Source organism: Mesoplodon densirostris, chromosome 10 (assembly GCF_025265405.1).
Source record: "Mesoplodon densirostris isolate mMesDen1 chromosome 10, mMesDen1 primary haplotype, whole genome shotgun sequence".
Lineage (NCBI taxonomy): Eukaryota > Metazoa > Chordata > Mammalia > Artiodactyla > Ziphiidae > Mesoplodon > Mesoplodon densirostris.
The window spans coordinates 86,615,624-86,641,687 of NC_082670.1; the positions used below are offsets into that span (position 1 = coordinate 86,615,624).

Below are 26,064 nucleotides of genomic sequence, written 5' to 3' on the forward strand. Positions count from 1 at the left end.
TAATAGGTGTTGGGGGAAAAAAGAATGAGGAAGCTTTTTATGTCCTGATAAGGGCTTATCTCCAGTTTTTTAAAAAATTTTTAAAATTGGGGTATAGTTGTTTTACAGTGTTGTGTTAGTTTCTACATTACAGTGAAGTGAATCAGCTGTATGTGTACATAGAGCCCCTCTTTTCTGGATTTCCTTCCCATTTAGGTCACCACAGAGCACTGAGTAGCGTTCCCTGTGCTATACAGCAGGTTCTCATTAGCTATCTATTTTATACTTATTGCTGTATATATGTCAATCCCAATGTCCCAATTCATCCCAGGTTTATTGTTAAGTGAAAAAGTAACAGTATTCATAGTATGCTACCAATTGTAGAAAAAAAAAAACAAACGCATATGAATGTTTGTTACTATGTGCAAATAGAGGAAGACATAGAAATGGAATACTAGAGAGGTAATAATCCTAGAAACACCTTAGAGGACGGGAGGTAGGGATGACAGGGCATATTTTAAAACGTAAAGTAAATCATTTTGTACCTTTGGATCTTGTATATGTAGACCTACTCAAAGAAAAAAACATGAAAAAGGATATACATCTGAGCTGTCTCAAATATCAAGGCTGACACTTGGAATTTATTTATTTTTTTAACATCTATTCATTCACTCGATATTCACCGATCTCTTGTGTGCCAGGCATTGTCCCAGACCCTGGGGAGGGTAAGGAACCAAAGCCAGAGGTTGTCCCTGCTCTCACGGAGCTTACTGACTCGTGGACCTAGTTAAAGGTCAGGTACATGTCCTAGGGTGACCTAACCTAGTCTGGGGTGGGGTGGGATGGACTGAGGATGGCAGTCTGGGCAGGGAGAACAGTTTGTGTGAAGGTTCTGTGATGGGAGGGAGCAAGGTAGTTCAAGTCCCCTAAAGAAGATCAGGATGGAGGATCCCAGAGAACACAGAGGGCTGAGGTAGAAGGCAAGGAGATACCAGTGGGGACCAAACATTCAGGATATTGATCTTTATCCTGTTATTTAACATCATAACTTACTTTCTGAACATGTTTTGTATGTCAAGATACATGTTTTTTTCTATCTGTAATTTTCTCCCCCCCACAAATTCTAAGAGGACGTCAGGGCAGAACTTGTTATAGCTCTTCCCAGGAGAAATGGAGCATCTCACTAAATCTCCTGGTGTCTCAGCCGCTCACATCACCTTGTTCCTTCCACCTCAGGACACACTGGCCTGACTTCCAAGGGCCAGAGCCTGCATTTCTTTGCCTGAGGGCTTTCTCTGGCTGCTGGAGTCCTCTGTGCCCCCGAGGCAGGCAGATGGCTCCCCTAGAGAGATAATGCCCTCAACCAGCAATTTGATGAGAATTGGGATATTTGTAGCCCAGCTTCTCCACTTTGGCTTTCACCATCCTTTCTCCCTTTCCTCAGTGGGAACTGGGGAGGGCTGGGTTTGATGAGTTCAGTTGCAGAATTTGGACTTTAGTTAAAATCCTAGGTCTTTTGACCTCATCTTTAGCCTCATCAGAGGAGCACACGGTTACTTGTCACATTTTCTTCTCAAGAACACAGCTGCTGTTTCTCTGATCTTTAATCTCACTAAATACAATCACAGAAGAGACAGTCCTTTAAAAATTGTCTTCCATTTTCTATCAAGATGGTCGACTCACACTTCTAGCGTATGGTCCCTTTATATTCTTCTAGGCACCAGCACAATATTGAAATTATCAAGAACCAGAGAAACAGATGCCAAGTAGTCTGAGTGGATCAAAAATATTGCTTTATGTGACTAATTATTTCTGAGGGACTTTTACCTTTAAGCCTTTAAACTAGAATACATGCTTGGTATAGCTAATTCTCCACATCCCGTCTTTCACACTCTTCATTTGTTACTTTTGAAAAAAGTCAGTGAAATTTTCTGCAGAGGTCAGATATGAAGAAATCTATGGCAGGGTGAAATTTTATAGTCTGGATGCTGCCTTTTTATTAAGGTGTCATTTCCTTTCCTTAAGAAGAATGAGGCTGTTTTAGGGTGGGTCTCAGTGAATGACTCAAACCCAAACCCTTTTAGTTTGGGAAGTCCAAGTACCAAGAAAATTTTCACGCTGGGATTACTTGTCCAGATGGTTTGAGCACAGTTTTCTTGGCATGCTTGCAAGAACACAGGAATTTTCAGGGGAAACCAGAGAACATAGTAGGGAGGAGAAGAGGTGGGGAGGATAAGCGTGGCTAAGAAGTTAGAAAAAAATTTGGATTCCACAAAATGGCACTGGCCAGCTGAACTGGAATCAGTCCTAGTTACATTTGGCAATGTTAGCCCTCTCCCTTCTCCAAGAGCACAGACTTCCCTTTGTCACAGTGGGAATTACCTGGCTCTCCTAACAGAGGAGGAAAGAACCAGAGGGAAATTCACAGTGCTGATGGAGGTGAGCATGGAGGTGCAGCACAGAACACTGCCACCAGGAAACCTGGGGTGAACTCCTGTATGCCTGCATAGGGCACTGAGCGAGGTAGAGAAGGAAGGCTGTGAAGGGAGATGTCATTTCAAAGAGCTGTGTTAGACCTGGAAACAACGTGGGTGAACAACTTTCTCTGATAGCCTCAGCAGCCACTGTTTAGAAACAGAACTAAGGTGGGGTGGTAGGAAGAACTCTGAGATGGCCCACCGGATTCCCCTGGTGGACACACACTATTTTCTGGTCATTCAATCAACCACTATTCTAAGCACTGATGTGAAAGAATTTCACAGATGTAATTAAGGTCCCAAATCAGCTGACTTTAAGATCGGGTGTTGGTCCAGCGGGACCTGACCTAGTCACATGAGTCCTTTAAAGACAGAGAGTGGCAGAGATGAGAGTCAGAGAGACCTGGAGAAAAGCAAACATCCACGTTTGTGAAATGCCCACGGGGGCCATAAGGCAAGGAGTGTGGGTGACCCGTAGGAGCTCAGGGTGGCTCCCAACTGACAGCTAGGACATCAGTCCTACAACCACAAGGAAATGAATTCTACCAACAACCGATGCGCTTTGAAGAGGGCCAAAGCCCCAAGATAAAACGTTAGCAAGTCTTGGCTAACGTCTTGATTTCAACCTGGTGAGATCCTCAACAGAGAATCTAGCCATGCTGTGCCCAGACATCTCACCTACAGAAACTGGGAGATAATAAACTTGTGGCAATTTGTGACTCAGCAACAGAACAGTAAGTCAGAAGACAATAGAGTCACAGTTGGACAGTCAGTGTGGCTTGGTGATGAAGAGGATGTGCTCTTTCTTCAAATGTCTCTGATCAAAATCCTGGCTCCACCACTTACCAGCTGTGTAATTTGGAACAAATTACCTAACCTCCCTAAATCTCACCGTCCTCATGTGTAAATCAAGATTAAAATAATGGTTAAGATCAAAAGAATGTTATGAAGATTAAATGAAATAATGTGTCAAGTTCTAAATATGATGCATGGCACATAATGAATGCTCAAAAAGCAAAATATCAGCAGCAGCAGCAGCCATGATTTGTGCAACACAAAGCACATGTTGGGCCCTTTGCAAGGGGCTTTACAGGATTCATCTTGACAGAAACCCTGCGACGATGAAATTATTATACCCATTTTACAGATGGGGAAACTGAGACTCAGAGAAGTTCAATAGCTTGTCTAAGGTTATGCAACTAGTAAGTGGAGGAGTCAGGATTAAAATACGGGGCTCTTTGATTCATCGGCGGAACGTAGGTTCCAACCATGGCAAAGAGGTTGTAACTCTTGAGATTCTTCTTTGGAGGAGTACCAGGGTGACAGGTTGGGATTCTGGCCCGCTGAGTATCTCAAAATGGAGCCAAAATGATTATCTGTGCTCCAGCCATGGTCTCTGGTCTATAGGATTCTCTCTCCTTTGTCTCTCTGCCCCCTTGTTTGGGTACCTCCTGCTTAACTTCAGACCTCAGCTCAAATATCACTTCCCCAAGGAGGCCTTCTCTGACCCCAGAGGCCAAACCAGATCCACTTCAACACATTCTCATAAAGTTCCTCTCTTCTGTAATAGTTCTCACATTTTATCGTTATGTGCCAGACGAGCGGTTCTCAGCCAGGGGTAATTCTGCCTGCCAGGGGACATTTGTCTATGTCTGGAGACACTTTTTGTTGTCACAACTGGAGGGTGTGTGTGTGCAAATTCCACGAATAGGTCAGAGATGCTGCTAAATATCCTACAGTGCACAGCTTAGAGTCCCCACAACAAAAATGATCTGGCCCCAAATGTCAACTGTGCCAATGTTAAGAAACCCTGTCCTGTATTTATTTATATTTTTAAAATAAAAATGAGATCACAATTATATATCACTTGCTTTTGTAAGTTAAAAGAAATTCCTGAACATTTATTTATTCATTTATCTAATGTTACTAGTTTTCCAGAAGCAGACTTACAGATATTGAAAACAAACTTATGGTTACCAAAGGGGGAGGAACGTGGTGGGGAAGGATAAATCAGGAGTTTGGGATTAACACACACTACTGTATATAAGATAGATAACCAACAAGGACCTACTGCAGAGCACAGGGAACTCAATATTCTGTGATAACCTAAATGAGAAAAGAATCTAAAAAAGAATGAATATATGTATATGTATAACTGAATCACTTTGCTGTATGCCTGAAACTCACACAACATTGTAAATCAACTATATCCCAACAAAATTAAAATATTAAAAAAAAATAATATTACTAGTTTCCTTCTAATGTGCCAGTACATACAGGAGAGGAAAAATTGTTTCATGCTATCATGTAGCTTTCCACAGCATTATTATTTTCAGGACTGCATGCCATTAACACCAACCAGTTCTCCATTATTGGACATTTAGATTGCTCCTTCTCCCCCTTTTTCTTTTTCCTTTCCTTTCCTTTCTGTTCTCCTTCTCCTTCTTCTTTTTTTGCTATTATAAACACCACCATCCTGAACATCTTTGTGGCTTAACCTTTACACACATCCCTGATGATTTCTTCAGAATCAATTTGACCCTCACTGCTTTGGAAATCACTTTGTATTGTTGAATTTAACCAAGAGCCCATGGCCAACAGCAAACCCACAAACATTTCAACTGAAAAAGGCAAGTGTTTGCCCCCTCCTAATAACACCAAGGCTGTAAGAGAAGTGAGGCAGGATGGCCAATTCTCACCCAAGATGTGGTTTTCACATCGTCTAAACCTGCTGGGGCATGCCGGCCTTTGGCAGGGACTAACTTTGTAATCTCTTCTACCAGAGACTCCCCAAAATTCTCAACTATTTTCTGAGTTCCCAGGAAAGATTCTTGACATTCACAGAGAGTTAAAGAAGAAAAAGATGTGCTCATGGACAAATTAAAACAGCAAAGGACAACCGGCTGCAAGTCATTCTTTCTGTGTAAGGAAGGTGGGGAGCCCAGTCAAAGCCCTAAGTAAACAACTTACAGAGACAAAAGACAAGGTGTTTCTTTTCTGAGCACTGGAAATTCAGTAACAACTTGCATCAGATTTTGCAACCCTCACAAGAGTTTGGCTATTACAACACAATGATCGTATTCCTGGAACGGTCTCAGAACCAATTGCCAGGTTCTTTGGCCTGAAAGTCAAAGATGGCCATGAAACCAGTCCAAACCATGTTAGATTTGGGGACTGGTGGGGAGGGAGAGAAACAGGGTTGGAATGAAGGTGATGGGGACAACATGGCATATTTGTAAAGATACCAAAATCCTTCCCACTCTCAACTCTGACAATTGCTTGACTCTATGTTGACACTTTGAACTTGAAGCATTCTTCAGGCGAGCACAGGACAAAAGGCAAAAGGATGTGTTCTGGTCAAACAAAGAACATACCTTGTAAATGTGGCAGGTGACTTCTGGCATCATGTTCTCAGGACATAAGGGGTTGAGATGCAGGAGGAAGCCACCCAACGCCAAAGCATTTAAGTTGTGTGGTTTTCTTGGGCATAAAGCACAGGAAGGAGTCCAGGGGAAGGGAAGAATGTTTTGTTCACAAAATCTAGAGCTAAGCAAACAGTGCAGGCTGGAAAGGAACTGTAGTGTTTTAATACTGTACAAAAGAATAGATGATAAATCCATTTACAATTGACAGGAGCAGCCACATGAATAATACAAAAAGCATTGCTTCGAGTCCTGAGAATGAATAATGAGGTGTCTTGCCCCGGCATATTTCTCTTTCTAAATATGTTTCCTGTAATTTATTGTTAAAATGAATGAGCATTCCCTGAGTGGCTGGAGAAAGGGAACCCGTATTTTGGGCAGCACGAAGCGACGTCCCTGGGGTCAAAACATTCCTGCAGATAACTTATACAGGCATCGGTGAGAGCTGACTGGGTGTGCTACTGTCTAGGACTTTTATGAGTCAAAAAACTCTTGAATCCACTATTGTCCCCTCCTAGCTTTGGTGTGGTTTTTCCAGTACCCAGCACCCTGTTAACGACTCAGTTTGCATTCCCTGACCTAGATGACATTCACTGCATCTTGTCATCCAGTTTTATTTTCTTATTTTATTACCACTAGCTGAAATTTTCTTATTTTTTATTTTATTTTTTACTTAAACTAGAACATAAGCTGTGAGGTTCAGAGGAACAGAAACTCCTCTGTTCTGTTTGCTGTCATATTCTCTATACCTAATATACTACTTGGCACATAGTAGGTGTGCAGTAAATATTTGCTGAGCAAATCAACACGTTTCCATCCGACATACTTTCTAGAGAGGAAGTCAGGGCTCCCTGAAGACTCAACGCCAGCTGAGCGCCTCCAAATTATCTCCCACCCTCACATCTTTTTTTTGCTTCTTTTCAAAAATTAAGATATAAAGTACAAACAGTAAACATCATCTTTCTTAGGGTATGGTTCTGCAGGTTTTGACACATGCATTCAGTCATGTAACCACCACAATCAAGATGTGGAATAGTTCCATCACCTCCCAACCACCCCCCACCCTGGGCTATTTAGCAGTTAATCATTCCCTGCACCCCTGCCCCTGGCAACCATTGATTTCATTTCTGTCCCCACAGGAGCAAGACTTTAGAATCTGGCTTCTTTCACTTAGCATAACACATTTAAGGTTCATCGTGTTGTATCATTAATTCATTCCTTTCAATGGTTGAGTCGTCTTCCCTTGTATGGATGTACCGGAGTTTGTTTATCCATTCCACACTTGAGGGATATCACCTCATCTCTTCTTATATGGAAAAGTTATGCTCACACAGTGGCTAAGAGCAGAGCTTTGGGGTCTGCTAAACATGGGACTGAATTCTAGGCTTGATACGTCCTAGCTGTGTGAACTTCGGGCAAGTCAGCAAAATACCACGACTCAGTTTCCTCAGAAGAGTATTGGAGATAATTTATGCAAAGCATTGAGCAAAAGGGTTGGCAAATAGTAAGTGTACAATAAATGGTAGCTTCTATCAATTTTGGTGGGAGTGGGGAGAGGTCCTGCTCAAACTTCCCTTCCTCTGATCATCACCTCACCAATTTTTAGTCATTTAGTTGTTACATTTTTTTTTAATGTTGAGCCTTCTTTTCATTTATTTATTTTTATTTTTGGCTGTGTTGGGTCTTCGTTTCTGTGCAAGGGCTTTCTCTAGTTGTGGCAAATGGAGGCCACTCTTCATCGTGGTGTGTGGGCCTCTCACTGTTGTGGCCTCTCTCGTTGCAGAGCACAGGCTCCAGACGCGCAGGCTCAGTAGTTGTGGCTCACGGGTCTAGTTGCTCCGTGGCATGTGGGATCTTCCCAGACCGGGGCTCGAACCCGTGTCCCCTGCATTAGCAGGCAGATTCTCAACCACTGCGCCACCAGGGAAACCCCACTTAGTTGTTACTTAACCTGTCTCAACATCGGTTTCTCTAACTGAAATATGGGGGTAATAATACCAAGGTCATAGAGTAGCTTTTCAGACTAAGTGGGCTAATACATGTAACTATCCTAACGTGGTGGTGCCTGGCTCAGAGGAGGTCTTCAAGAAATGGCAGTTAGAAAATGAGTGCTGAGAGCACTTGGTTAATGTGATTCTTCTTCCATCTTCAGGGTCTGCACAAATTAGAAGGAAGCATTGTTGTAGGTGAGGGGTGGATGCACAGGCTCTGGAGTCAGACTGCCTGGGTTTGATTCACCTCTCTGCCTCTTCCTAGCTGAGTGACCCTGGGCAAGTTATTTAACCTCTCTGTGTCTCAGTTTCCTAATCTGAAGTGTGACAATAATAATACCTACCTACAGGGTTGTTCTGGGGATTATATGAGATAATGTATGTCAAGTGCTTAGAAAAATGCCTAGTACATAGAGTTCAATAAACGTCAGCTGTGACTATGCTGCTGAGGGTTAGACACTGCACGTGTCTGATTCTCACAGATCACTTGAGCTTTACGTATCTCTGTATTATCACAGAAGAGCACAGCTCCGGGCACAATGTAGGAGTTCAATGCTTGTTGACCTGAATTAATCCGAATAACATATGTCCCTTTGGGTCACATCATGATCTCAAATTTTATTATATATATTTAAATGCAACGCAAAGCAAATTTTCAAAGGATACATTCTGCGAAACCATCAGTGATGAGATTCAGAAAAGCAGTTGAGGACTTTACAATCCTCCTCCTTTCGTTAGGATGATTGTAAAAAATTTTTCATACTGGCACTTCTTTTAGAGAATCTCACCCTTGGTTTTTCTGAACACTCTTCTACAGTTCACTTGTTTTATCCTTCAGAGAAGAACACAGTGAGTTTTTGCCATGGCTTGGTTGCCTTTGGAAATCAGACTTGTCTGTTTTCTGGCTCCAGGACTGGCCTGCTGTGTGACTCCAGATAAAGTGAGTGCCTTCTCTGTGCCATAGGTGCTCCATCAGCCACTTTTGTGCACTGCAGAGTTAAATCAACAATTCTTTTTTCTTTTTTTTTTTTTTTAATGCGGTATGTGGGCCTCTCACTGCTGTGGCCTCTCCCGTTGCGGAGCACAGGCTCCGGACACGCAGGCTCAGCGGCCATGGCTCACGGGCCCAGCCACTCCGCGGCATGTGGGATCCTCCCGGACCGGGGCACGAACCCGCGTCCCCTGCATCGGTAGGCAGACTCTCAACCACTGTGCCACCAGGGAAGCCCAAATCAACAAATCTTGTTCAGCTGTTTGATATTCATAAAGGTGGGAGGTGTGTATTGGGGTAGAGCAAGGCACTATAAAAGTTATTATCATTTATTGTAAAGAAGTGAGGGGTTTTAGACATTATTTGGTAAGAAGATAGGCTTGTGTAGACTATACATGCATGCATGTCAAGTTACTAAGCTCGCATTGAGGTCTGTTTACTTATTCATTCATCCATTTTACACTTGTCAAACACCTATCATGTTGCCTAGTTATCAATATGACAGTCTGCCTCCTGGGTGGGGTACATACCCCTGGGTGGGGCATAAGGCAGTTTCACATCAGTTTCTGCTGGCCACTGCGAATGGTCAGTGATGCTGGGGATCAAAACTGGTCCAACTGGAGTGAATCTCTAAACTTTTGTGGGAACTGCCAGAAAAGAGACTCATTGTTTCCTCCTGGACTTGACATTGGAAGAAACTGCTGGTGGCCATCCTGCCACCCAGGGGAGACTGTCCAAGAATGGAAACAAACAGAGGAAGCTGGCTCAGGAAGAGAGAGAGAGAGAGAGAGAGAGAGAGAGAGAAAGAAATGAGGTCCTAGTGACAGAATCCGAGGCCTGACTCCAAGTGTAACTGAAGGACACACTTTATATCCATGTATTTTTCTATTGATGTATCTATTGATGACTTTTTCAATTTTGTAAGCCAATCAGTCCCTGAGCCACCTTTTTTGGGGCATATGCCGGTTTGGGTCCTATTTACTGTTATAACCACTTACTAGTTATGAAATCTTGGGGTTACTTAACCACACTGAGCTTCAATTTCTACATTTGTAAAGAGGGGGTAAAAATTTATAATGTGTGTTTTTATTGTGAGAATTAGAAATGAGGCTAGTATATAGTAATTCCCAAAGAAACAAATCTTTCCCGAATGTCACCTTCCCAAGGGGGACTACGTTGATCTTCCTATTTAAAATTTCAAGGCCTCAGCACTCTCTATCTCATTAAGCCTGCTTTGTTTCTGTAGCACTTAATACCTTTATTTCTGAAGCACTTGTGGCAAAGTGATTTATGTCCCAACTAATGGCTTCCCTGAATCTGCATCTTTGGCCCTGTCGCTTTGTGGTCCTCTTCACCGAGTCCGGGCTCTGTAATGTGACTTTCTTTGGTCAATGGTATATTAGTAACTAGGATGCAAGCAGAGACTTGAGAAGTGTGCGTGCCTTTTCATTTTTCCTTTTGCAGAATTGGAATGTTCCCCTTTGCATGTCTGCCTAGCCATGAGAACTTGCTGGGGCTAGTCTGCAGGCGGGATGGAAGAGACACATGTGCCAGAATGAGCTAGTCTGCTTCAGCTGACCCCAGATGACTGAACCCTTAGCTGCAAGCCAGCCAGACCCATGAGCAAGCCCAGCTGAGAGAAGCAACCAACCTAAATCACTGATCCATAGAATCAGGAAAGACAGAAATGGTTACAGATTTTGCAATTGAGATTTGGGGTGGTTTGTTATGCAGCAAAAGCTACCTGATACACTAACATACCATTAATTTACTTACTTGCTATGTGTACTGTCCTCCTCCCCCAACTACACTGTGAGCCCCAAGAGGGTAGGGATTTTTGTCTGTTTTGTTTAGAGCCTGGCAGCTAGTAGGTACTTAAACAATACTGTTGAATGTTAAATGAATAATATAGAAAGTACCCTAAGAAATGGCATGTGAGTCGATGTTTAACAAATGGTAGCTATTGTAATGATAATGTTAAATATTTTTATGAAAGAGCCAACATTTTTTTCTCAGGCTCTTCTGTTATTTTTCCTGCTGATATTGTCCCAGAAAGGGGAAAAAGACAAGCCACTCTCCTTTGGGCATAGGATGGAAGATGAGGGATGGCAATAATGTCAGATACAAGCTTAATTCTTTTTCTTACCAAACTGATTTGGGATTGTGGGTGTTATGGAGACACAGTTCTTCATTTTTTAACTTGGTTGGTGTCACCCTAGCAACCCCTGGGGATGCAGCTGGGTTGACATTTATGTGTGTAGGTGGAGCCAAAGGTTGTGCAGAAGTTAAACTTACAGCATAGATAATATTCTTTTAAAACCACCATCATATCTGAAGTATTGGGTTGGCCAAAAAGTTTGTCTGAGTTTTTTTTTCTGGAAGGTCTAAGAAAAACCCAAATGCACTTTTTGGCCAACCCAATAATTCATTAGTTACTGGATTACCTGTTTAATTCCTCTCTTCTCTACCAGGCTGTCAGCTCCATGGAGGAGGGGACCACTTCTACTTTATTTACCATTATACCCGCACCATCCACCACAGTGCAGGTATTTAAATCTATTTGTTGGGGGAATGATTCAGGACCTTGTTCATTTTAAGAACGTAAGCTTCCTGAACTGAGGGACCACATCTTTCCACAACCATGGTGTGAGCATGGCAAGATGGTAGTACATCATCTATGTACAATCATTCTCAATTTGGGGCAAATTTTATTGAGCCATTACTATGTGCCAGGCACTGTACTAAGCACATGATACATGCATTCACTGTGGAGGAAGGTGCTGTAAAAAGTCCAATTTTATAGATGATGAGTCAGAAACACAGTAAGCCTCTCTTGGAAAATTGTGACATACATTGGACAAGTCACCCTCCTTCTGAATCTCTATCCCTCACTTGTCATTTAAAGGGATCAGGTTAGAGCAAGCTTTCCTCCTATGTGTATCAATCTGAGTTGTTCTAGAAGGAAAATAAAGACTTTTGTGGTGAGCAGACTTGTGTGCCACACCACATCCCTTTGGCCCATCTTAGCTCAGGGCAGCTGTGTGGAAAGTTCCATGCACGTTGCCGGAGTTCCATGTCACGTGTTTTCCTCGGTGTCTCTCTGCTTTGTTGCCTTAGAACCTTCCCTAAAACTGTGGTGGGCTGCTCTGCCAGTACGCAGGTGCAACCCAGGAAGTGCAGGGCATCTAACCCCCCTTGGACAACCTTTAGCCAATAGGGAACGGGAGCCCTAGTAGCCTTGATCTCTAGTGGGACGATCTTGAGGCACATTTTATATGGTTCCTCAGATGGTCTCCAGCAACACGAGTTCCAACTGCTCATAACTGCAATCAGCTCCTTAACGTGTCTCGTTCTTTCCCTGTTTCATGCTCTCCACTCCTTCACTTTTCATCACTGGAATCAACTCAGAAATAAACTACCTGAACTCAAGTGTTTGTCATTGCTTTTGGGAGAATTCAAACTAAGACATATGGTCAAATAATATGAGAAAACACTGCATGCTATGTGCCTCTGTCAGACATGCAAAATGCACATTAACATATTCAAAGCTCTGAAGAGTCCTGCTGCAAAGTTACGCATCTAGCGATCTTTAACTCAGGGATTCCCAAACTCATCTGCGCACAGAAAGTTTTACTCTTAAGAACTTTAAAATTTCCCCGAATGAGTGCTCCATGGAATATACTTAGAGAAATGTTTGTCAGTATCATCTCTAGGACCATCTTCCTCACTTGCATTCTTCAAGCTGATGGGTGGATCCAGCCTTGACTGCGATTCCCTGGCCTGGAGCCAGCAGCCAAATAGAACTCTCCAGACAAGAGATTTCTCAGTGTCAGGGAGGATAACCTTCAGACAAGCCCTTTCCGGAAACTGTCTCTTTCCCTTTTCCTTATAAATGGGATGGTCAGCCTGCTGGTGAGGCCAGGAATGTTTGGCTGACTGGGCTGGGAATGCAGCTGTGGGCATCCTGAGAAAAAGCTCCATTTGCTGGTGACGCAGAAGCCCAGATGAGATGAACAGGAGACGGATGCCAACCAGCCCGCCTCCCCATGCTCTTCCGCTAACAAGCGGGCATGGGAGAATGTAATTGGCATGGGTCCAGAGTGGATAATTATTTCCGAAGGTGATGCACAGAAGGGTGCTCAGGAGACCCAGCCAGTGCCGGACCAAGAGGATGTGCGTGGAAACCTGGGGCCTGAGGTTTGCAACCTCCCGGTGGGGGCTGATCGTTGGGAGTGGAGAGGGCTGACCAGCAGTTAATCCATCTTCTTTCACTGCTCAATGTCTTATATTTAAGTAACAGCATTTGGGTTCTTGGATTTGGGGGATCAGGTTACATGTATTTGAGAGACATGCTTGAAAATCTTTTCATTCTCTTCTTTAATAAAGATGAAACCAATGAAAATAATAACAACAATGGGAAAATCAATTTCTGAATTCTTTGTTGAAGGATGCACACATACAGCCCTTTATCAAATCCTTTATATTCAATGATTAGTCTATGTTAGGGTTTCTCAACCTCAGCACTATTGACATTTCAAGCTGGAGCATTCTCTGTTGTGCAGCTGTCCTGTGCACTGCGGCATGTTTAGCAGCATCTCTGGCCTCTACTCATTTAATGCCAGTAGTACCTTTCTCTTCCCAAATTGTTACATCCAAAAATATTTCTTGGGGTTGTAAAGTCAGTCACAGATAGGAGCTACTGGTCTACGTTAAAGGGGTAGTAGGTGTTGTAGTCAAAGCACAGGCTTCGGGCTTCCCTGGTGGCGCAGTGGTTGAGAGTCCGCCGGCCGATGCAGGGGACACGGGTTCGTGCCCCGGTCCGGGAAGATCCCACATGCCACGGAGCGGCTGGGCCTGTGAGCCATGGCCGCTGAGCCTGCGCGTCCGGAGCCTGTGCTCCGCAATGGGAGAGGCCACAACAGTGAGAGACCCAAGTACCACAAAAAAAAAAAAAAAAAAAAAAAAAGCACAGGCTTCCAGCTAGGCTGCCTTTGTCCAAATTCTGGTTCTACCATTTATTAGCTTTGTGACTTTAGGTACATTATTTAACTTTTCTGTGCCTCAGTTTCCTCTTCTATACAATGGGGATAATAAAAATACCTATCTGAGGGGGTTACTGTGAAGATTAAAGAGGTTAGTATATGTATATAACTATTTATAACATATTTAGCACAGTCTGATACACAGAAATCTTCCAATGAATGTAAACTGTTATCATCGTCATTTTTTTTTTCTTTTTACTCCTAGTCTGTAAACTATTTGAGTGCAGAGACCAAGCCTTTTTATTTTTTAATTCTTGAAGCCCAGCACAGGGACATAATAAAGACTGAATTCGGGAAGAAAGGAGGGAAGGGAGGCAGGAAGGAGAGGTAGAGATGAGCAATGGAACTTCCTGAGCAAAGGCACAAGAGAGGAGGATCGAGAGTCTTGCCCAGACAGCTGGCCTGTGCACCAGTGCCTGGGACTGGGGGTCCCACGGTTTTAGACCAGACCAGGGGCGAGTCCATACCAAATGCCAGGGGACGTGTAAAGGCAGCTACACATGGATAAACACACGTACGGCAACGTGCGTGAAACTTCTGGGGGCTGGAGGTGGCAGGTGGGCTCTGAGCTAATAGAAGTGATTGCTATGGCCTGGAAGAAGCAAGAAGCAAAGTAGGAATGTATTTTGTCTACTTGTGCTTCAAGCAGGACGGAAATATGTCTAACAGTGTATTATATACTCCTCTATTCATAAATCTCGTGAAGTCCGTTCACGGACTTGGGGTAGAACCCTCTCTACAGAGGTTGAAACAATACAACAGAAGGGACGAGGCTTTTGCGTGTCCCCGCACCCCACCCTAGAGCGGTGTCTACTTCTAAGTCCTAGGACAAGGGAGGGCCCTAGAACAGCACCATCCAGCTGAACGTCCTACAACGGTGGACGTGTTTGGAACCTGCGTTGTCCAACATGGTAGACACTGGCGACATACAGCGATGGAGCACTTGGGTTGTGGCTGGTGCGAGTGAGGCACTGAAATTTAAATTAACTTAAATTTAAATAGCCAGATGTGGCTAGTGCCTCCCATACTGGACAGCATGGGTCTAGAAGAAACCATGTGCCTCTCGATACACAGGCTCTCCGAGGACACCCTGAGAGATGGTGGGTTCACTGCTTTCAAGGACAAAGCATAAATCCCTATGACTCCCCACCACCCACCTGTCAGAAAGGCTACACACTGTCCTGTTCTGGACCAGTCCACCTTCCTGGGCCACAGGCTACCCGATGTAAGGGGAGAGAAAGGCCGAGAGACACACAACAGCAACGATGACTGTATTACCATTACCGCTGTGATCATTAACCATCTTGATGGACCACTCAGCACTTTCCTAAGCATTTCACATGGACCATCCCTCTGGGTAGGTTTCCTCATTATCCCTGTTCCATACGGAGGCAGAAACTAAAATACGGAGAAGGGACCCCCTGCCAACCAACCAGTACATGGTGGAGCTGGGCTGTTAAGTGGTTAGAAATACAGACTTTGGAATTAGGCAAACTTGATGTGAGACTGACTCCGAATCTTTCTGGGAAGGGATCTATAAGAAAGTGTTCATGTTGGCTACTTTTGCAGAGAAGGCCTGGGGTTGAGGCTGGTGGTGGAGGACATTTTTTTCCTTTTTCTGTACTGATGTCATCCTGTATCATATGAAAACACAATTTACCAGTACCTGCTTAGCTTTCAGCTGAGGGAAAATACGTCAGGAGGGCTTATCTTCTTGTTGAGGTTGCGGGCCTTTTCGCTTTTATTATTTTTTGTATTAAAGCAATCAGATTATTTGGGGATGGGGAGATAGGTTACTCGGGGCATGAGTATGACAGTGGGTAAAGCTCAGTGCTGCTGATGGTCTTTTGGGTTTGCATTTTCCTCTTGCTGAAGCTGGGACTGGAAGGGGAACCTACAGCAGATAATCCTATTTAAGCCACAGAAGTTTCCTGGACTGTTGACCTTGGAAGTAGGGTGACAAGCTATCCTGGTTTGCGCAGGACTGGATGGTTTCCTGGGACACAGGACTTTCAATGCTAACTGGGGAAGTCCCAGGCAAATGAGGACAATTGGGTGACCCTACTAGGAAGTGGGAAAAAGATGAACCTTTCTGGAGACTTTGACCCACACAACTCCTGCAGGGGGAAAAGAGCTTCCCAGCAGGCACCATTAGGTGGGTGAGGGGTTGCCAAACCAACGATATGACTTATCTCCCTGGCATGCCTTGTTTGCCACTTCGAGTTTCAAAGACAGGGCGTCCTGAGGAAACACCACCAGTTCCCAGGAAGGGCTGCATTATGACTCCCATGCGCCCTAGGCACTTCGGCCTCTGCAGGCCCCCTCCTCCCTAAAAAATACAGTAAAAATCATCCTTAAGACTGCAGTTGTGTAAAGATGGATGGATTCATTATCATATATCCATTCTTATTACCTTCTTTTTTCTATTGATCTCTGAAGAAATGAAAATTACAACATTTTTACTAGCCCTTAAAGAAGTCCTGGGCTTTAGGCTACTATGGTACTACTTTAGGCTACTTTAGTCTACTATGCCTGGTGGGAAGGTTGGCCCTGGTTCCAGGGCATGAAAGAGAGGGAAGTTTGGCAGCATCTCAGTCAGGGGTTCCTAACCTGGATGAACTTGGATGGGAAAAAATGGGTGTTAATTTCTGACCACCTCTGACTGAAATTGAACATTTCCTCTCCTTATGACTTAGGGAACAAACCACACTCACGTGGTACTTCTTGTGACTCTGCCACCAGTAGAAATGACAGGAATTTTCAGATCATATCACAGTTGTGGTCGGTGTATTGAAATAGCATTTTCCCTCATTGCTCCTTCAGAATGATAATGGATTTCTAGACTGGCTGCTAGACCATGTTATTCAGTGTGTTACTAAAGAAGCTCACGTATTATTTTATCACAACTTAAAAAAAATAAAGTGTCTTAATATATGTTTTTCTTTCATAATCCAATGTATCTTGTTTTTTTTTTGTTGTTGTTGTTTTTTGCAGTACGTGGGCCTCTCACTGTTGTGGCCTCTCCCGTTGCAGAGCACAGGCTTCGGAAGCGCAGGCTCAGCGGCCATGGCTCACGGGCCCAGCCGCTCGCGGCATGTGGGATCTTCCCGGACCGGGGCATGAACCCGTGTCCCATGCATCAGCAGGCAGACTCTCAACTACTGCGCCACCAGGGAAGCCCCTGTATCTTGTCTTATGCATTTCAAAACGTTATTCTGAGAAGGGGTCTTCAGCAGATTGCCAAAAGGCCCATGTCAAAGGAAGTGTGAAGGATTCTAGACTGAGTGTTCTAAAATTCTTGAATCTGGCCCTTTCCCCAGTTTCATCCGTCCAGTGAGGAAACTCTTACTCAGCTTTGTGCACCTGACAGGAGAAGTCCAGGACAGGGTTAAAGGCTGGCTGGTAGAGGATAAAGTCACACCCCAGGTGTGCAAGCTAATAATAAGGTGTTAATTGGGAACCAGCTGAGCCGGGAGAGGAAGCCTTGGGCAGGTTGCATTAGGCACTTTCTTCTCAGGGTTTGATTGTTGACAGAACATCATCAACCCCTCCTCCTGGATGGAAGCAGGCTGGGCGCCTCCCTCTGCAATGCTGCTTTTGCAGAAAATTCCACTGCCGCCGTCCTGGGGTAGACCCTGAATTTTAGTTGAATACGTCTTATTGATGGATTTGTTGTAAACCTTCATTGAGCCCTTCCTGTGTGCCTTGCAATTTGCCAAGGGCTTTACCTGATGATCTCATCCTGGCCTGATAACTCCATGGGGAAGGTCCTCTTATTTCTATTTTTACTTATGAGGCAATAGAAGGAGGCTCAAAAGAGCAAGTGACTTAAATCCATAAGGGCCGCAAGTGGCGGGCTGGAATCTGAACTTGGTCTGACTCTTCTGACAGTCTGTTCCCTTTGAACTTTTGGGTTATTTGGTTTTCTGTTTTGACTCGATAGAACTTTCTCAGTGTTAAGGAAATAGCACATCTCAGCCATGTCGCTCGATAGGCAGTGAGCACAGAGGCAGCTCATGAACCAGAGGCCCATGATAACGTAGCATGTGACTCCACAAACACAGTGGGGGTTTTCTGAGAATTCCAGGCCCCCCAGAGTGGAGGACAACCTGTGTCACCCCCAAATCTTATTCTCTATGATAATCACAGGGGTGATACTAGAGAGGCCATGTGTGTGTGTGTGTGTGTGTGTGTGTGTGTGTGTGTGTTTTGGTGCGGGTGCTGAGGCTCAGAGAGAAAGCTATCCTCTTATATTGAGACAAAGGTCATACAACTCCTGTACACATATCCTTGACTTTTTAATTAAAAAGTCAAGGGGAGGGCTTCCCTGGTGGCGCAGTGGTTGAGAGTCTGCCTGCCGATGCAGGGGACACGGGTTCGTGCCCCAGTCCGGGAAGATCCCACATGCCACAGAGCGGCTGGGCCCATGAGCCATGGCCGCTAAGCCTGCGCTCCGCAACGGGAGAGGCCATAACAGTGAGAGGTCTGCGTACCGCAAAAAAAAAAAAAAAAAGTCAAGGGGAGTCAAAAGGTACAAACTCCCAGCCAGAAAGTAAGAAGTCATGGATGTGATGTACTGCGTGGTAACTATATAGTTAACGATACCGTATTGAATGTTTGCAAGTTGCTAAGAGAGAAGATCTTAAAAGTCTTCATTGTAAGAAAAAACAATTCTGTAACTATGTATGGTGACAGATGTTAATTAGGCTTATTGTGGTCTTCATTTTGCAATATCTAAAAATACTGAATCATTGTATTGGACACCCAAAACTAACATAATCTTGTATGTCAATTATACCTCAATTTTTAAAAAGCCAAGGGGAAAAATGTCACCTCTCTGTTCTCTATGATAACTGCCTTGTCACGTTCAAATCTTGTACTGCTCTAACTTGGGGAGAAGTGGCTGGTTTTTCTCTGGGACATCGTAGGTTGGATGGGTTTGCCATCAGAGTCTCTCTATCCTGGGTCTGGGGTCAGCTTTTCTCTGCCCTACCTTCAATCACCCAGAAACAGCAGTGCTCAGATGCAATTTCTCCACAAGGCACCTACCCTTTGTCACCATCTGTTTATATCCCAAAGAAAGACTTGATGCTGCAAAACACTGAAATTTAGAGTATGTAGAGTAAGGAACAATCCATTCCTTGTTTTAAGTCAAGTTGTCATACTCCAAAGGCAAGCTCCAACTTTAATAACAAACACCCAGTGTTATGACATTTTACCTTTTCCAACTATTTATGTAGGCACAAATATTGTGTTTAAATTTTAAACTATGCAGTTAACATAAAACAGTCCACTCACTTACACAGAGTAAAAATAAAGCGAGTTATGCCAGTTCTGTTTCCCTTTTAGGCCTCGTTCTTTAAATAGATCATTCATTCAACAAAGGTCTGCTAGGCACTCGGTGTCAGACACTGAGTTTGGCATGGCTCACCCTAAAATGAACCAGAAACTGTCCTTGTGTTCTGAGCACCAGAGGGAAACAGCCGGAAAACCCTGGGAGCCACTTTTGCACTGACCTGTGCTCTGCCATCTCTGATATCTCAAAGGAGAGCTCTCGGAACTGATTTGCATTCCCTTTTCATTCTCCACCAAGCCCTGTTCCTTCAGATCAAGCTGTAGTGGGGTCTAGAAGCTCTACCTCTGGAGTATGGTTTTTCAGCAGTTTTGGGAACTTCGGCTGTGAAACGCAGCAACGAAAGTCGTGGACATAACCGTATTTCACAGGATTTCCCCCAAAGAAAGATCACATGTGTGATACTCAGGGCTTGGCATCCTGACTCTTCATCCCACACTCAGATGGCAATTGGATTTTAACAAGGAGTGGGGTTTGTGGTTTGGGAAATATGGCATTTTTACTGCCTTGGGTCATATTTGAAATAGTTGCAGGCATTTAAAATAGCGTAATGTTATTTTTTCCCTTGTCTTCAAAACAAACCCAGTAAGCTTTTATAAGTCATAACAACAAGCATAAAATTGGGACATTGGAAAACCCACGAGCAGGGATTGGGACAATCCATTCTCCCCCAAGAAGGGTGTCTGGATTTGGGTGCAGAGGACCATAAGCCTCTTGGAGGTCCACCTGACCTGGAATGACTCTGGGATCCTGAGGAAGGGACAAGGGCTCCGGTGACAGCAGAACCGGACACCCCCCACCCCCATGGCTCTCCAGTCATTCTTCAGGGCAATGACAGAAGCATGTGCAGGGGCTTTGGGACTTTTCTTCTAGCCAGTTTTACTCTGGAAATTCCTTTGAAAGAAAAAATAAAAAGAATCCGGAGACTCATATTTATTTAAGCGACCAATTCCCAAAACCCATTGCCCTGGAATTCTGTCCCATGAGCATTGCTGTCTGGGGCCTTTTCCTGCCAAAGGGCCTCAGGTAGGGGCAAACACTAAAATGAAGATGTGAACTGGCCTTGGATGCAAGGGTACCCAGCGTTCTGTTTATTAGAAAAATGATTAGAAAAATGAAAGGTAATCAGTCTTTGCCCAGAAGGAACTATGTAAGCTGTGTACGTGTGTGTGTATATATATATATATATATATATATATATATATATATATATACACACACACACACATATAGGTATACATATATATGAAAAATAAAGGTATAGTTATATAATGAACATAAAAGTTAATATTTATTGAGCATCTAGTAGACCATACCCCAAGTGATCCACATAACAGTGCCATGAGATGTGTGCTATTATTATCCCAATGTTACTAAGGAGTAAACAGGGAGGTTAAGTAACTTGCACAAGGTTACACAGCTCGGAGGCAGTGGAGCTGGGACTTGCATTTAAGCAGCTGGATGTAGGGAAGGAGTTTCTGTTGTCATTACTCATCCTGGACCTGTTTGTCAAGCCCACATCCATATTAGAAACCTTAAAAACCTGATGGTGAAGGAGAGTGTTCGATGGCTTTCCTTTTGATGTTCGGTATTAAAGAAAAAAAAAAAGACAACTCCAATTCTCAGATGTGAAAGATATAAGAAAATAAAATAGATCAAGAATGAATGAAACCAAGTTTTCCCTGTCTCAACCCTACTGCATCCTCCCCCAAAGAGCAAAAGAAGGGGAAAAAGCCCTTGATTTGTCCCTACTTTTTGAGATCATCTTTGCAAACTTTTAAATGTCTGGTCTTAAGAGTGTAAGAAGAAACAACACAAAACAGTTTTTGAAGCCAACTAGAAAGCAGCAGAACCCAGCAAGTAGTGAGCTGCGCAGGGCGGCTGCTGGTGGCTGTGCCGGAGTGTGGGAGAATCCTCTCTGGGAGAAGGACACGGGAAACCTCTCAGCATCCCGGGATAAAAGACTTGAGAAGAAAGGAGCCTCTCAATGAATGGTGCTCAAAATGGGCTGGAAAACAGGGGAAATGGGCCCTCTCAATGAAAAGCCAAGAAAGTGTCTTTTTTGTTGATTCTCTCACTGCAAAGTGCTGCTCCCCCCCACTCCCCCTCCCTGACCCCTTCCCCAGCTCATCTCCCTGGGCTCAGAGAAAAGGCTTCTTGTTGTAATCCCATCTGCCTGCTGCTCATCCACATTCTTTTATCTCTGCTCAGGGCTGGCAGTTGGGAAGAGGTTTCAGATGCCAAAAATTTGGGGTTTCACATTGAATCTTTCCAAGATGGGCATCTGAGAAATGTCAGTTTACATCAAAATTACCTTCTCTAGCAAATAGCCCGAAAGCTTTCTCTCCCTGGCAAGGTCGGGAAATAATTCTCTTTTCAGGATCGTGCCAATACAAACTCCAGTCCACATTTGGGATGATTGATCTGACTTAAAGAGACAGGGACCACTTCAGTTTTACACTAAAAGAAAAGATTTAATTTTAAATTAAAGATGGAAAGTTAGTCATGTTTCGTTTTTAATAGTGCTTGGTGTAAGAAGGAATATTGTACTGTAACAAATACTGTACTGTAAGAACAGGGTTTGTGGATATGGTTATAGACAGCAATTTGGAGCTAAGTTAAAAAATCACCAACAGATAACACCTCTCGTGGTTGGCAAGTAAAAAAGATAATGGGAGTGGGGAGGGAGGTTAGAGGAAAAGGAGTGAAAGAAGAATCTCTTCGAGAAATGTCACTGATCTTTAGAAAGTTCTGAAACAAAGGAAGCAAAGCATTGCTTGAGGTAGAGGATGGGGCCCTTTACTTAATGTTAGAAAGCACAGGAGAAACTGGGAGAAAGTCTGATTTTTTAACCCTGCAGGAAATCTCTGCTCAAAATAATAATTTCAAGCATTGATACATCTATCCTAAAGATTGGATTCTGGCCATGTTGCAGAGGGAAATTCAGGTGCAGAGATGGACAGAGCTGTTCTGACTCTACAGTGTGGGCGTCCGCGTGGAATGCCGCCAGCTCCTTAGTTCCGGGTCTAAAGACAGAGCAAGGCATCCGAAGGCAATAAAGGACCTGGTCCCACACGGTGAATCCTGTTTGCTGCCTGCTCCCTCTTCCATGGTTGTCCTTTGTCAGGTGGATTTTTATCTAGGGGTGAGTACGGGAGGTGAGAGGGTTGGAAAAGGAAGGGGGTTAGGAGATGGGGGTTGGGAGGGCTGGGGAGGTGGAGGTGGGTGGGAAGTAAACAATAAAACCCCTGCAGTTGCTGGGTGTGGCCATCCTAACTGCCACCTTAAGATGATGGGCTTTAAGTTTAGCACAAAGATTCTATTAGGTTGTGAAGCCCCTGGCAGTCCTCTTCCCTCCCCCATTTTTTTTTTTCCTTCCTTTGTAGAGAACTAAGCACGTACTTTCAGGTCATCTTGTTTTGCCTTTCAGCAATATCTCTAGTCCCTGAAGCTAGGAAGGTCGTTCTAAAATAAAAATGAGACCCTAACACTCTGGCTAAAAACCCTGCAAAGGATTGCCCATCATCCTCAGGACATGGTGCAATCCAAACCGTGACTCAAGTGCAAGGGGACTGCTATCATCCAAAGAAAGACATTTCTAAAAGTAAACGTGAGTGCAGTAGAAATTATGCCAGGGCAACGGATATATACAGAGGCTGTCCCAAGCAAATCAAGACATGGAGTCATGTGACCCCATGACTGGAGTCACAGACCCCAAACGCCCTGTGCTATCTGACCCCTGTCCGCCTCCTCGGCCTCTCTTCATCTCCCTCAACCCTCTGCTCTCTGCTCCATCCAGGGTGGATTCCTTTTGTTCCATGTGCCTTGTCCCACTTCAGGGCCTTGATCCATCCTTCCTGATGCACCTTCCCTCAGAGTCCTGCTCTGCCCAGGGAAGCTCTCTGTGGGTACTATGACCATACTGGACCCCTTGTTTTATGTCCCAAGGACCAGAGGAGACAATCAAAATATGTAATCACTGCTGGGTGATGAATCAATGAACAAATGGATACAAGAAATGAATAATCATCTCCCTTTGTTTTAGTTAGCTAGGGATGCTATAAAAAAAACAGCATATTGGGTAGCGTAAGCAACAGAAATTAATTTTCTCACAGTTCTGGGGGCTAGAAGTCCAAGATCAGGGTGCCAGCATGGTTGGGTTCTGGTGAGAACCCTTTTCCTGGCTTGCAGACAGGCACCTTCATGCCGTGTCCTCACGTGATGGAGAAAGCAAGAGCGAGCTCTCTGGTTTCTTCTAATAAGGGCACTAATCTCATCATGGGGGATCCACCCTCATGACCTCATACAAACCTAATTCCCTCCCAAAGGTCACATCTTCAAATACCCTTAGGGCTTCAACATGTGAATTTTGAGGGGGACACAATTCACTCGATAGCACCCTGTATTCCTCTACATAAATTAAACTATACATTGAACAAATGTACTTACTGAGTGATATGTTGCAGTACAAATTTCTCCAGTAATTTCGAACTTACTTCTTAAAAACTATTTTGAAATAATTATAGATTCACAGGAAGTTGCAAAAATAATACAGAGAGGCCTGTGTCCCCTTCTTAGAGTTCCCTCCTATGGTAACACGTTACCAAACTCCAGTACAAAATCAAAGCCGCAATCCACAGAACTTTTTCAGATTTCACCAGTCTATGCACTTTGGAAATTTATTTGAAAGAAAAAATAAAAATAATCCAGAGACTCATATTTATTTAAGCGACCAATTCCCAAAACCCACTGCCCTGGAATTCTGTCCCACGAGCAGACAGTTTGTGGGTGGAGAGTATGTGTGTATGTGTGTGTAACTTTTTTTTTTTTTTTCAAGTATAATTTCCACTTTATTGTCTTTCCAGGGAACAGTATTTCTTTAGTCTTTAAGGACTTGGCTCCTTCCATGGGCTTTGGTGGATGTTGTGGGGCTGCACCAGCAGGTCTACGTCGGGGTGGAGGTGTTCGGTCCTTCCCGGCTTCCCGAGAACGATTCCTGACTACCCTGCTGTGAATGGCACAACTCACGCAGTAATGCAGTTTCACATACAGCTTGGGAAGCACATAGGTGTCGAAAACACTCGCTTCGGAAATGTCCCTGATGGCTGCGCCCTCTACGATGTTCCGAATGACGAACTTCTTAATGGCCTTATCCTTGGGCACACAACGGGCACAGCTGGTACAGCGAATAGGCTGCACGTGGCCGCGGCCCTTTTTGGCACGACCATTGTTCCTTCTTTTCTTGGTCATCTTGGAAGCCAGGAGGTGAAAGAGCTGTGTGTGGCTTTATGCAATTATATCACATGTGTAGATTCACTTAACTGCCACCACAATCAAGGCAGAGGACTGTTCCAGCACCACAAAGATCTCTTGTGTTCTCCCTTTTATAGTAAGAGTCAGTTGATTTCTTCACCACTCCCACCCTGTCCCCAATTCTTGCAAGCACAGATTTGTTTTCCATCTCTGTAGTTTTGTCATTTCAAGAATGTAGTGTCAGTGGAATCAAATAGTATGTAATTTATTTTAAAATCACACAATTGGTATTGACATACACATACTACTACATATAAAATGGATAACTAATAAGAACCTACTGTATAGTACAGGGAACTCTTCAATTCTCTGTAATGACCTATATGGGAAAAGAAAGAGTGGATATACGCATATGCATAACTGACTCTGCTGTACAGCAGAAACTAACACAACACTGTAAATCAGCTGTACTCCAATAAAAAAGAAGAATGCTATCAAAGGAAAAAAAATAAAATAAACTCACACTGTATGTCACCTGAATTTTAAAAATAGTTGGGTGTGGTGTGATCTTTGATGTGGACGCCACTCGCTAAAGGTGCCCCTTCTGGGCTATGATTTGACAGAGGAATCCACATTGATGTTTTCCAACAACTTCCCCGTTACATCAGTAGTGGTGAGGTACCTGGCCTGTTTTGTTGTGGTGAGGAACGCTACCTGCACATTCAGGTGGAGCATGCCTGTGGATGCCAGGGCTTCCCATGTGGTCAGGAGAACCTCTGACAACAGTAGCACCTCCCAAGTCCCTTGTCTTGGTACCTGCTCCCCATCCCCAGAGACACAGGCCATCCCAGAGTAGCAGGTGGGCACTGCAACACCACTCCAGGTCCTGTTCAGGCCCTGGACATCTCTGGATTACAGAAAGAAACTTATACTGTTCACCAATCATCATAGAAATTATTTCACCATTCTAACAATCTTCAGTTGTACTGGTACATTCTTATTAAATATGACCTTTTTTTTTTTTTTTTTTTTTTTGCGGTACACTGGCCTCTCACGTTGCGGAGCACAGGCTCCGGACGCGCAGGCTCAGCGGCCATGGCTCACGGGCCCAGCCGCTCCGCGGCATGTGGGATCTTCCTGGACCGGGACACGAACCCGTGTCCCCTGCATTGGCAGGCAGACTCTCAACCACTGCGCCACCAGGGAAGCCCAAATATGACCTTTTTAATGTCCTGTTCCATGTCTGTCCTCTAAGCTCCTTGAAGTCGGGTGCCTCCTTGTACTTGTCATGTCACCAGCACCCACCTCCATCGTCAGTGCCTAGAAGTCACACAAAGCACTTTTGCTGAATGAATAAGTGGGAATCTGTTTTGTGAATGGCGTGTTGAATCTAAACTGATTTCTCTTGAGAAGAGACTGTTCATTCCTTTCCCCAAAGATGCTTTCCCCTCAAATTCCACTGGATTTTTTTTTTTTAATCAAGAAAGAGGGGAATGTGCCAGCAGCCGCTCGTCTAAATGACCTAGTTATGGTGTTCACAATGCCTCCTGCCCTCC

The 26,064-nt window shown here is 44.1% G+C and overlaps 1 protein-coding gene across 1 annotated transcript; it reads right to left on the bottom strand.

Moving 5' to 3' along the window:
* Positions 1-22,103: 22,103 nt before the first annotated feature.
* Positions 22,104-24,523, bottom strand: LOC132497967 (small ribosomal subunit protein eS26-like). The gene is made up of 2 exons (XM_060111496.1): positions 24,105-24,523; positions 22,104-22,281 (listed from the first exon to the last, which is right to left on the bottom strand). Exons 1-2 carry the CDS (start codon positions 24,503-24,505, stop codon positions 22,104-22,106), a joined length of 579 nt encoding a protein of 192 aa, XP_059967479.1. The 5' UTR covers positions 24,506-24,523.
* Between the last annotated feature and the right edge of the window lie 1,541 nt (positions 24,524-26,064).

Coding starts and splice junctions, on each gene's coding strand:
- LOC132497967 (XM_060111496.1), bottom strand. CDS start 24,505: ATGACCAAGAAAAGAAGGAACAATGGTCGTGCCAAAAAGGGCCGCGGC. Junction 22,282..24,104: donor TTCCCTGGAAAGACAATAAA/GTGGAAATTATA, acceptor CTCTGTCTTTAG/ACCCGGAACTAAGGAGCTGG.